The 13,412-nt window shown below is 43.0% G+C and overlaps 1 protein-coding gene across 3 annotated transcripts in view; it reads left to right on the top strand.

The window, feature by feature from the left end:
- The window catches only part of trim3b (tripartite motif containing 3b), a 51,472-nt gene extending 38,607 nt beyond the window's left edge, over positions 1-12,865 (top strand). For 2 of the 3 annotated variants that reach the window (XM_072445942.1, XM_072445941.1), the window contains exons 11-17: positions 672-775; positions 856-1,023; positions 1,094-1,262; positions 2,288-2,329; positions 2,726-2,796; positions 2,861-3,001; positions 11,026-12,865. In XM_072445942.1, coding sequence (XP_072302043.1) covers positions 672-775; positions 856-1,023; positions 1,094-1,262; positions 2,288-2,329; positions 2,726-2,796; positions 2,861-3,001; positions 11,026-11,178 — 848 coding nt within the window. In that variant the 3' untranslated portion in view covers positions 11,179-12,865. The remainder of the gene's footprint in view (positions 1-671; positions 776-855; positions 1,024-1,093; positions 1,263-2,287; positions 2,330-2,725; positions 2,797-2,860; positions 3,002-11,025) is intronic. The other variant, XM_072445943.1, reaches the window with a different exon arrangement.
- Positions 12,866-13,412: the final 547 nt, after the last annotated feature.

Here is a 13,412-nt window from a genome sequence, read left to right as displayed (position 1 = left end):
GTGGGAGAGGGACCTAGTGGGTGAGAGACAGAGTGGGAGAGGGACCTAGTGGGTGAGAGACAGAGTGGGTGAGAGACAGAGTGGGTGAGGGACAGAGTGGGTGAGGGACAGAGTGGGTGAGGGACAGAGCGGGCGAGGGACAGAGCGGGCGTGGGGGTGAGGGGCAGAGTGGGAGAGGGACAGAGTGGGTGAGGGACAGAGTGGGTGAGGGACAGAGTGGACGAGGGACAGAGTGGACGAGGGACAGAGTGGGTGAGGGACAGAGTGGGCGAGGGACAGAGTGGGCGAGGGACAGAGTGGGCGAGAGACAGAGTGGGCGAGGGACAGAGTGGGCGAGGGACAGAGTGGGCGAGAGACAGAGTGGGCGAGGGACAGAGTGGGCGAGGGACAGAGTGGGCGAGAGACAGAGTGGGCGAGGGACAGAGTGGGCGAGGGACAGAGTGGGCGAGGGACAGAGTGGGCGAGGGACAGAGTGGACGAGGGACAGAGTGGACGAGGGACAGAGTGGACGAGGGACAGAGTGGGCGAGAGACAGAGCGGGCGAGGGACAGAATCCATCCGTCTACTTGATATTTTTTCACACACTTCCTTTTTAAATATCTGTAAATAGAGTTAAATAATGCATTAACTATATATGTAAAAAAAAGGATTAATTAGAATGATTTCATCAGGAACCCGGGGCAGAGAAAAAGGCGAGTTCACCAATTTACAGGGAATTTCCACCTCCAGCAACGGACGAGTGGTGGTCGCCGATAGCAACAACCAATGCATTCAGGTGCGACAAATGCAACGCGACGACATTGGCACAAGAACACAATTTCACGCGCAGGCTTCACGTGTTGCACTGCATTTCAGATATTCTCCAACGACGGCCAGTTCAAGATGCGCTTCGGGGTCAGAGGTCGTTCCCCGGGCCAGCTGCAGAGGCCGACGGGCGTGACGGTGGATTCCAACGGGGACATCGTGGTCGCCGACTACGACAATCGATGGGTCAGCATTTTCTCCTCTGACGGGAAATTTAAGGTGAGACGCGTGACGTAACGAGTCTCTGAAACGAGGGGAGTCGTTCTTCTGACCGCTCGGCTTCCCGTAGAATAAAATCGGAGCGGGGAGACTGATGGGCCCGAAGGGTGTGGCCGTGGACAAGAACGGACACATCATCACCGTGGACAACAAGGCGTGCTGCGTCTTCATCTTTCAGTCCAACGGGAAACTGGTCACCAAGTTCGGCGGCAGAGGCACGTCCGACCGACAGTTTGCAGGTAAGAGAACGTGCGCGACGCCCGTTTACATGTTTAAGGACGGATATAACGTGCAACACAAATGAGTATTAGTATTATTACGCGTATTAATAACATGACGTAGTTAGGTTCTTCGGCGTTGTCCCCGTGACGTCTCTTGTCAGCTGATTCGCGCAGGTTTTGGCGCCGTAGAGGCACGACGACAGCGCTGTAAACGACGACAGCGCTGTAAACCGGGACGAAGGGGCCTTTTCGCTCGCCCACTCCTGTGATACTGTCCTAAAGAAGTTGGACAGCAGATGGCGCCGTCGGACAGCAGATGGCGCGGTCGGACAGCAGATGTCGCCTTCGGACTGCAGATGGCGCCTTCGGACTGCAGATGGCGCCTTCGGACTGCAGATGGCGCCTTCGGACTGCAGATGGCGCCTTCGGACAGCAGATGGCGCCGTCGGACTGCAGATGATGGCGCCGTCGGACAGCAGATGGCGCCGTCGGACTGCAGATGATGGCGCCGTCGGACAGCAGATGGCGCCGTCGGACAGAAGATGGCGCCGTCGGACAGCAGATGATGGCGCCGTTGGACTGCAGATGGCGCCGTCGGACGGCAGATGGCGCCGTCGTCTTGCCTCTACCGGGAGAAAGGTGATGCCCAAAACCTGTGCGAATCAGCTGACAAGACACACAACGTCACGTCAACCTAACGTGACAAGGCAAAGTCTGGTCTAAAATAAAACAAATCTATCAGATAAATTAATTGTTTACTGAATGATATGTTTCCCTAAAAATAATATTACAATTTATACACTTTAAAGTTGCTCTTCTTGTTCTAGTTTCCTTTTTGTGTATATTCATTCTCAATATATTTGTTAAATTGCTTTGTGTTTTGCTCATATTTCTACCTGTATCATAGTTTCTCTTCTCCATGACTTATGCTTCACAGCTTCTAGTTTCCACTTTGCTTTTGTCATGTTTTATGTGTTTTACTGCTTAATTTCTTTCGTTGTTTCTGTTCTTCCTCTTTCCTTTTTTATGTCTCCACAATTCAGAAAAACTCGCTCCAAACATTAATAAAACTGGCTCAAATTTCAGTAAGTACTCGGTGTGGCCTCGGTGCAGTGCGCGTGTCTAACCCTCCGTATCTGTCTCACCCTCCGTATCTGTCTCACCCTCGTAGACAGATTATGCTCCAGACGATTGTAATAATTAGTCAGTATTACAATAGCTAAATGTGGTTTGTGTGGGAAATGATACAACTAACAAATGTCCAGAATATGACAGAAATGGCCTTAATAATATCGGTGACTAAGAATGCAGGTATTGATTGATTTGTGTATTTATTTGTAATATTCCAACATGTGGCGAGACATGAAAAAATGTCAAAACACATTAAAAAAACAATGAAATGAAGGTTTAAATGACAGACTAACCATTGTCCATTTATTGTACTTTTAATAGATGATTAAAATGTGGTTTTGGATTTCCAGGTCCACACTTTGTCGCCGTAAACAACAAGAATGAGATCGTTGTGACAGATTTTCACAACCATTCTGTAAAGGTGAGAATAGTAGTAGTTGTAGTACTTATATTGTGTCACAGGCGATGACGCGTCTCTGCTGCAGGTGTACAACGCCGACGGGGAGTTCCTCTTTAAGTTCGGTTCTCACGGCGAAGGGAACGGACAGTTCAACGCTCCCACCGGAGTCGCCGTCGACGCTAATGGGAATATCATAGTGGCCGACTGGGGCAATAGCAGAATACAGGTACACGATGAGAGTACAGGTACACGATGAGAGTACAGGTACACGATGAGAGTACAGGTACACGATGAGAATACAAGTACACAATGAGAGTACAGGTACACGATGAGAATACAGGTAAACGATGAGAATACAGGTACACGATGAGAATACAAGTACACGATGAGAGTACACGATGAGAATACAAGTACACGATGAGAATACAGGTACACGATGAGAGTACAGGTACACGATGAGAATACAGGTACACGATGAGAGTACAGGTACACGATGAGAGTACAGGTACACGATGAGAGTACAAGTACACAATGAGAGTACACGATGAGAATACAGGTACACGATGAGAATACAGGTACACAATGAGAATACAGGTACACGATGAGAATACAAGTACACGAAGAGAATACAAGTACACGATGAGAATACAAGTACACGAAGAGAATACAAGTACACAATGAGAGTACAGGTACACGATGAGAGTACAGGTACACGATGAGAGTACAGGTACACGATAAGAGTACAAGTACACGATGAGAGTACAGGTACACGATGAGAATACAAGTACACGATGAGAATACAGGTACACGATAAGAGTACAGGTACACGATGAGAGTACAGGTACACGATGAGAGTACAGGTACACGATGAGAGTACAGGTACACGATGAGAATACAGGTAAACAATGAGAATACAGGTACACGATGAGAGTACAGGTACACGATGAGAATACAGGTACACGATGAGAATACAAGTACACGATGAGAGTACAGGTACACGATGAGAGTACAGGTACACGATGAGAGTACAAGTACACGATGAGAGTACAGGTACACGGTGAGAGTACAGGTACACAATGAGAATACAAGTACACGATGAGAGTACAGGTACACGATGAGAGTACAGGTACACGATGAGAGTACAAGTACACAATGAGAGTACACGATGAGAATACAAGTACACAATGAGAGTACAGGTACACAATGAGAGTACAGGTACACGATGAGAGTACAGGTACACGATGAGAATACAGGTACACGATGAGAGTACAGGTACACGATGAGAGTAAAGGTACACGATGAGAATACAAGTACACGATGAGAGTACAGGTACACGATGAGAGTACAGGTACACGATGAGAGTACAAGTACACAATGAGAGTACACGATGAGAATACAGGTACACAATGAGAATACAGGTACACGATGAGAATACAAGTACACAATGAGAGTACAGGTACACGATGAGAGTACAGGTACACGATGAGAATACAAGTACACGATGAGAGTACAGGTACACGATGAGAATACAGGTACACGATGAGAGTACAGGTACACGATAAGAGTACAGGTACACGATGAGAGTACAAGTACACGATGAGAGTACAGGTACACGTTGAGAGTACAGGTACACGTTGAGAGTACAGGTACACGTTGAGAGTACAGGTACACGTTGAGAGTACAGGTACACAATGAGAATACAAGTACACGATGAGAGTACAGGTACACGATGAGAGTACAGGTACACGATGAGAGTACAGGTACACGATGAGAATACAGGTAAACGATGAGAATACAGGTACACAATGAGAGTACAGGTACTCAATGAGAATACAGGTACACGATGAGAATACAAGAACACGATGAGAGTACAGGTACACGATGAGAGTACAGGTACACGATGAGAGTGCAAGTACACGATGAGAGTACAGGTACACGATGAGAGTACAAGTACACGATGAGAATACAAGTACACGATGAGAATACAGGTACACGATGAGAGTACAAGTACACGGTGAGAGTACAGGTACACGGTGAGAGTACAGGTACACAATGAGAATACAAGTACACGATGAGAGTACAGGTACACGATGAGAATACAAGTACACGATGAGAGTACAGGTACACGATGAGAGTACAAGTACACAATGAGAGTACACGATGAGAATACAAGTACACAATGAGAGTACAGGTACACGATGAGAGTACAGGTACACGATGAGAATACAGGTACACGATGAGAGTACAGGTACACGATGAGAGTACAGGTACACGATGAGAATACAAGTACACGATGAGAGTACAGGTACACGATGAGAGTACAGGTACACGATGAGAGTACAAGTACACAATGAGAGTACACGATGAGAATACAGGTACACGATGAGAATACAGGTACACGATGAGAATACAAGTACACGATGAGAATACAGGTACACGATGAGAGTACAGGTACACGATGAGAGTACAGGTACACGATGAGAGTACAGGTACACGATGAGAATACAAGTACACAATGAGAGTACAGGTACACGATGAGAATACAGGTAAACGATGAGAATACAGGTACACGATGAGAATACAAGTACACGATGAGAGTACACGATGAGAATACAAGTACACGATGAGAATACAGGTACACGATGAGAGTACAGGTACACGATGAGAATACAGGTACACGATGAGAGTACAGGTACACGATGAGAGTACAGGTACACGATGAGAGTACAAGTACACAATGAGAGTACACGATGAGAATACAGGTACACGATGAGAATACAGGTACACAATGAGAATACAGGTACACGATGAGAATACAGGTACACGATGAGAATACAAGTACACGAAGAGAATACAAGTACACGATGAGAATACAAGTACACGAAGAGAATACAAGTACACGATGAGAGTACAGGTACACGATGAGAGTACAGGTACACGATAAGAGTACAGGTACACGATAAGAGTACAAGTACACGATGAGAGTACAGGTACACGATGAGAATACAAGTACACGATGAGAATACAGGTACACGATAAGAGTACAGGTACACGATGAGAGTACAGGTACACGATGAGAGTACAGGTACACGATGAGAATACAGGTAAACGATGAGAATACAGGTACACGATGAGAGTACAGGTACACGATGAGAATACAGGTACACGATGAGAATACAAGTACACGATGAGAGTACAGGTACACGATGAGAGTACAGGTACACGATGAGAGTACAAGTACACAATGAGAGTACACGATGAGAATACAAGTACACAATGAGAGTACAGGTACACGATGAGAGTACAGGTACACGATGAGAATACAGGTACACGATGAGAGTACAGGTACACGATGAGAGTAAAGGTACACGATGAGAATACAAGTACACGATGAGAGTACAGGTACACGATGAGAGTACAGGTACACGATGAGAGTACAGGTACACGATGAGAGTACAAGTACACAATGAGAGTACACGATGAGAATACAGGTACACAATGAGAATACAGGTACACGATGAGAATACAAGTACACAATGAGAGTACAGGTACACGATGAGAGTACAGGTACACGATGAGAGTACAGGTACACGATGAGAGTACAGGTACACGGTGAGAGTACAGGTACACGATGAGAATACAGGTACACAATGAGAATACAGGTACACGATGAGAATACAAGTACACAATGAGAGTACAGGTACACGATGAGAGTACAGGTACACGATGAGAGTACAGGTACACGATGAGAGTACAGGTACACAATGAGAATACAGGTACACGGTGAGAGTACAGGTACACAATGAGAATACAAGTACACGATGAGAGTACAGGTACACGATGAGAGTACAGGTACACGATGAGAGTACAGGTACACGATGAGAGTACAAGTACACAATGAGAGTACACGATGAGAATACAAGTACACAATGAGAGTACAGGTACACGATGAGAGTACAGGTACACGATGAGAATACAGGTACACGATGAGAGTACAGGTACACGATGAGAGTACAGGTACACGATGAGAATACAAGTACACGATGAGAGTACAGGTACACGATGAGAATACAGGTACACGATGAGAGTACAGGTACACGATGAGAGTACAAGTACACAATGAGAGTACACGATGCGAATACAGGTACACGATGAGAATACAGGTACACAATGAGAATACAGGTACACGATGAGAATACAAGTACACGAAGAGAATACAAGTACACGATGAGAGTACAGGTACACGATGAGAGTACAGGTACACGATAAGAGTACAGGTACACGATAAGAGTACAGGTACACGATGAGAGTACAAGTACACGATGAGAGTACAGGTACACAATGAGAATACAGGTACACGATGAGAGTACAAGTACACGATGAGAGTACAGGTACACGTTGAGAGTACAGGTACACGTTGAGAGTACAGGTACACGTTGAGAGTACAGGTACACAATGAGAATACAAGTACACGATGAGAGTACAGGTACACGATGAGAGTACAGGTACACGATGAGAATACAAGTACACGACGAGAATACAGGTACACGATGAGAGTACAGGTACACGATGAGAGTACAGGTACACGATGAGAATACAGGTAAACGATGAGAATACAGGTACACGATGAGAGTACAAGTACACGGTGAGAGTACAGGTACACGGTGAGAGTACAGGTACGCAATGAGAGTACAGGTACACGATGAGAGTACAGGTACACGATGAGAGTACAAGTACACAATGAGAGTACACGATGAGAATACAAGTACACAATGAGAGTACAGGTACACGATGAGAATACAGGTACACGATGAGAGTACAGGTACACGATGAGAGTACAGGTACACGATGAGAGTACAGGTACACGATGAGAGTACAGGTACACGATGAGAGTACAAGTACACGATGAGAGTACAAGTACACGGTGAGAGTACAGGTACACGGTGAGAGTACAGGTACACAATGAGAGTACAGGTACACGATGAGAGTACAGGTACACGATGAGAGTACAAGTACACAATGAGAGTACACGATGAGAATACAAGTACACAATGAGAGTACAGGTACACGATGAGAGTACAGGTACACGATGAGAATACAGGTACACGATGAGAGTACAGGTACACGATGAGAGTACAGGTACACGATGAGAATACAAGTACACGATGAGAGTACAGGTACACGATGAGAGTACAGGTACACGATGAGAGTACAAGTACACAATGAGAGTACACGATGAGAATACAGGTACACGATGAGAATACAGGTACACGATGAGAATACAGGTACACGATGAGAGTACAAGTACACGATGAGAGTACAGGTACACGATGAGAGTACAGGTACACGATGAGAGTACAAGTACACGATGAGAGTACAGGTACACGATGAGAGTACAAGTACACGATGAGAATACAAGTACACGATGAGAATACAGGTAAACGATGAGAGTACAGGTACACGATGAGAATACAAGTACACGATGAGAGTACAGGTACACGATGAGAGTACAGGTATACGATGAGAGTACAAGTACACAATGAGAGTACACGATGAGAATACAGGTACACGATGAGAATACAGGTACACAATGAGAATACAGGTACACGATGAGAATACAAGAACACGATGAGAGTACAGGTACACGATGAGAGTACAGGTACACGATGAGAGTGCAAGTACACGATGAGAGTACAGGTACACGATGAGAGTACAAGTACACGATGAGAATACAAGTACACGATGAGAATACAGGTACACGATGAGAGTACAAGTACACAATGAAAGTACACGATGAGAGTACAGGTACACGATGAGAGTAGAGGTACATGATGAGAGTACAAGTACACGATGAGAGTACAGGTACACAATGAGAGTACACAATGAGAATACAGGTACACGATGAGAGTACACAATGAGACTACAGGTACACGATGAGAGTACATGTACACGATGAAGGTACACAATGAGAATACAGGTACACGATGAGAGTACAAGTACACGATGAGAGTACAGGTACACGATGAGAGTACAGGTACACGATGAGAGTACATGTACACGATGAGAGTACAAGTACACGATGAGAGTACAAGTACACGATGAGAGTACAGGTACACGATGAGAGTACAGGTACACGATGAGAGTACAAGTACACGATGAGAGTACATGTACACGATGAGAGTACAGGTACACGATGAGAGTACAGGTACACGATAAGAGTACAAGTACACGATGAGAGTACAGGTACACGATGAGAATACAAGTACACGATGAGAATACAGGTACACGATGAGAGTACAGGTACACGATGAGAGTACAGGTACACGATGAGAATACAGGTAAACGATGAGAATACAGGTACACAATGAGAATACAGGTACACGATGAGAATACAAGAACACGATGAGAGTACAGGTACACGATGAGAGTACAGGTACACGATGAGAGTGCAAGTACACGATGAGAGTACAGGTACACGATGAGAGTACAAGTACACGATGAGAATACAAGTACACGATGAGAATACAGGTACACGATGAGAGTACAGGTACACGATGAGAGTACAAGTACACAATGAAAGTACACGATGAGAGTACAGGTACACGATGAGAGTAGAGGTACATGATGAGAGTACAAGTACACGATGAGAGTACAGGTACACAATGAGAGTACACAATGAGAATACAGGTACACGATGAGAGTACACAATGAGACTACAGGTACACGATGAGAGTACATGTACACGATGAAGGTACACAATGAGAATACAGGTACACGATGAGAGTACAAGTACACGATGAGAGTACAGGTACACGATGAGAGTACAGGTACACGATGAGAGTACAGGTACACGATGAGAGTACAAGTACACGATGAGAGTACATGTACACGATGAGAGTACAAGTACACGATGAGAGTACAAGTACACGATGAGAGTACAGGTACACGATGAGAATACAGGTACACGATGAGAGTACAGGTACACGATGAGAATACAGGTACACAATGAGAGTACAGGTACAAGATGAGAGTACAAGTACACAATGAGAGTACAGGTACACGATGAGAGTACAGGTACACGATGAGAGTACAGGTACACGGTGAGAGTACAAGTACACAATGAGAGTACAGGTACACGATGAGAGTACAGGTACACGATGAGAGTACAGGTACACGATGAGAGTACAGGTACACCATTCTGTCATTTATATTTTCTTATATATTATTTTCTGATATATATTATATGTGTTCTTATATATATTATGATCTTCTATGTTCTATTATTATTATTATTATTTTTATTACTTCCCATGAGTAAAAGTACTCGCACTAATGTTCTCAGTCTGACAGAAATATACTGTTTTTATTGAAAATGTGTGTTTTTAAATGAATGATTTTATTGATGACCGTATTTTCCGGACTATAAGTCGCACTGGAGTATAAGATGCACTGGACTATAAGTCGCACTGGACTATAAGATGCACTGGACTATAAGTCGCACTGGAGTATAAGATGCACTGGATTATAAGATGCACTGGACTATAAATCGCACTGGAGTATAAAATGCACTGGATTATAAGTCGCACTGGACTATAAGTCGCACTGGACTATAAGATGCACTGGACTATAAGATGCACTGGACTATAAGATGCACTGGACTATAAGTCGCACTGGAGTATAAATCGCACCAGCCAAAAAATGCATAATAGAGAAGAAAAAAACACGTATAAGTTGCACTGGAGTGTGAAATGCAGTTGCAAGTGTGAAAATAACAAATAATATCACCTATAAGTCGCTCCGGAGTATAAGTATATACCGGTAGTGTCCTAAAGTCCCAAATTGACCTCGTTTTTTTGTCTTTGCTAAGCTTTTGTTTTGTAAGAGTCTGACAAGTAAATTAATACACACATATTTTAATTTCTATACAACTGAAATGACTGTGTCAGAAAGTACATTAAAAGATCGTAATCATGTCTAGATCGCACTACTACTTGCAAATGATGACTTCTAAGATTCAGCTGATTGTTGCTGCCACTATATTTACTGCAACCGCTTTGTTAAACACTTTTAAGTCAAGTTGACCCTGGACTTTATACTAAGAATCTAAATGACTTTATCGGTTTAATGTTCAGGCAGGACAACTTCAACAGTGACTCCTCTGTTCATCTCTGTTGTCGTAGTACTTGTAGTAGTAGTCCTTGTAGACACTCGCCAAACTGAAGTATAATCTCGTATATTTGCTGTGCGCAGGTGTTCGACAGCACGGGCTCGTTCCTGTCCTACATCAACACCTCGGCGGACCCTCTGTATGGGCCGCAGGGGCTGGCGCTCACCTCGGAGGGGCACGTGGCTGTGGCCGACTCCGGGAACCACTGCTTCAAAGTTTACCGATACCTGCAGTAAAGAAAGGCGCGGCCGCGAGGAAGTTGTGCACTGACAAAACTGCTTTCAACCAACACTGGAGAGGAGTGAAAACAGCCCCCCCCCCCCCCCCCCCCCCTCTCTCTCTCTCTCTCTCTCTCTCTCTCTCTGTCACTCAAACCCAAATGTAAATTGTAAATCTTAATTTGTCCAAAAACAACATTGCCGTTTCGTAAAGTGAATCTTGAACGCAGTAAAGTAAATAGTGTTGTTTTTGTTTGTTTGTTTGTTTGTTATGTCTTAATTTATTGTCATTCCTACCAAAGAATACCTTAAATTGCAAAAGATTTAATAACGTCTTTGTGTAAAAACAGTCAAATAAGTCGGATTTCAGCAAACCAAATAGTGAGAGTCCTATCATTGTGCAGTGTTCTCTTGTTTTCCACTGCTCTGTTCGACCGCAATGTTCACTATACGATCAGCTATTTATTACAATAACTAATGCTCTTACCTAAAGAATAGTGTTTGTAAAACATGCTTTATATTTCAAACCCTGTTAACCCTAATAGGCATATCGTTAATCAAATGGCCGCACTGAGATAAGCCAGAGTTGCATGTCAGTGAGCTCCAAGTATTTGCCTTACAAGACTTTATTTGATTTGATTTTTTTGCACCTCGTCATTGCACATATACTTTTGGTTTTGAACGGTGATGACCTATATTTATGCATGTTGTTTGTTTTGGTTACAGACAAACAATTACCGACACAATAATATTCTAAAATTCTATTCTATTCTATAATATTCCGACATCATTGCTCGTCATCATGTTTATTTTCAAGTTTTTCTTCTGATAACCTTCTTTTTTTTCATTCTTACTCCAGCACTTTGCGTATTCTTTTGACATAGTTGTACATATGCTTATTATGACTGTATATAATGAATAAATGTTCGAGTTACTCTATTGTAAAACCTACCTATTTCAGCGTTTAGACTAAAGGAGTGTGAGCAAAAGGTCACGCCACACAGCCAAACGACTCGGTAGAACAATGTTGTACACATTATTTGTTGCATTTTATTTTGAAAAATTATTTATTTATGATTTTTCTACATAAGTTGTTCTACAAATTATTTTTCTAATTGCTGTGTTTGAGCTCCTTCCTCTTTGCCAAAACATTGTTCTTACATCATTCTTGTAGCATTATTCTCACTGAACACACATCCACTGTCGGTAGTTTATCTTGCCAAATTGTATCGTTGTAAGTTGTTAACATTGCACAAAATACTAATAAGAATTATATAGTTTGCAAAGAGTAATATATGCCAATGTATAGTTATCATTTATCAGAACGTGTATTCTAATCTACAATCATCGTTTTGTTGAAGCGACAAGCACCTTTACATAGTTTTTAGTATTTGTATTCGTGGCTCGTAGCACCAGGTTTAGGGACAGGGTATTTTCACATATTTATCACTAATAACCCATCTTGTTTAAACGCATATTAATATTGTCATTGTTTACGGCTCAGATTGTTGTAATCATCCGTTTACCTGACTTTTTCATGCCTCTAACTCTCTCAGACAAAGCACATGTAATAGACACCAGCCACTGAACTGTTGTGAAGCCTACAGTGCAGTGTAACCCAAAAGGCCAGTCATACAAATACTATCAGTGCACCTATGTAACCACGGCAACGGTATGATTGTAAATAAAGAATGACACATGATGATCAGCTGTCCGTGTTTTTAACAATGGAAGAGCAGAAGTCGTAGTGCTATTGTCGAAACGCTGAGGAACAACTCAAACTCTTACATTTGGTGTCAAGACTAATGTCATTTATTGTACTTTATTGTGCTTCAAAATACTGGTCACGTGTAGAGTGCGCTCTGGTGACCTCTAGTGGATGTATGACGAATCACTGCGTCCAAAGCTTGAGCAGTAAAGACATTGTGTTCCATCAGACTGTGGGAAAGTTCGAAATATAGATATTTGTGGGAATAGAAAATGTATAAATGAATTATATTTTCACCAATTTAAAATAAAAAAATTAAACTTAAACACATTAACCGTAAAACATTGTATTCCACCACTAAATAAATTACTCTCCAGCTGGAATAGTAGTTTTATTAATAACAGCATGTTTATAACACTGAAAACATGTCATGAATCACCCCCCCTCAAATGGCAGAACATTTGGTCACAACCTGCGTCTTACTTGAGGCATTAATAAGATAAAAGCAAGATCAAATTTAAAAAGTAAAAAAAAAAGTGATCAT

This window comes from Eucyclogobius newberryi, unplaced genomic scaffold (genome assembly GCF_026437365.1).
Source record: "Eucyclogobius newberryi isolate DKJ021-1_F unplaced genomic scaffold, fEucNew1.0.hap1 SCAF_15, whole genome shotgun sequence".
Lineage (NCBI taxonomy): Eukaryota > Metazoa > Chordata > Actinopteri > Gobiiformes > Gobiidae > Eucyclogobius > Eucyclogobius newberryi.
Note: the sequence above shows the minus strand (reverse complement) of the source record. Positions and strands in the feature narration are given on the sequence as shown.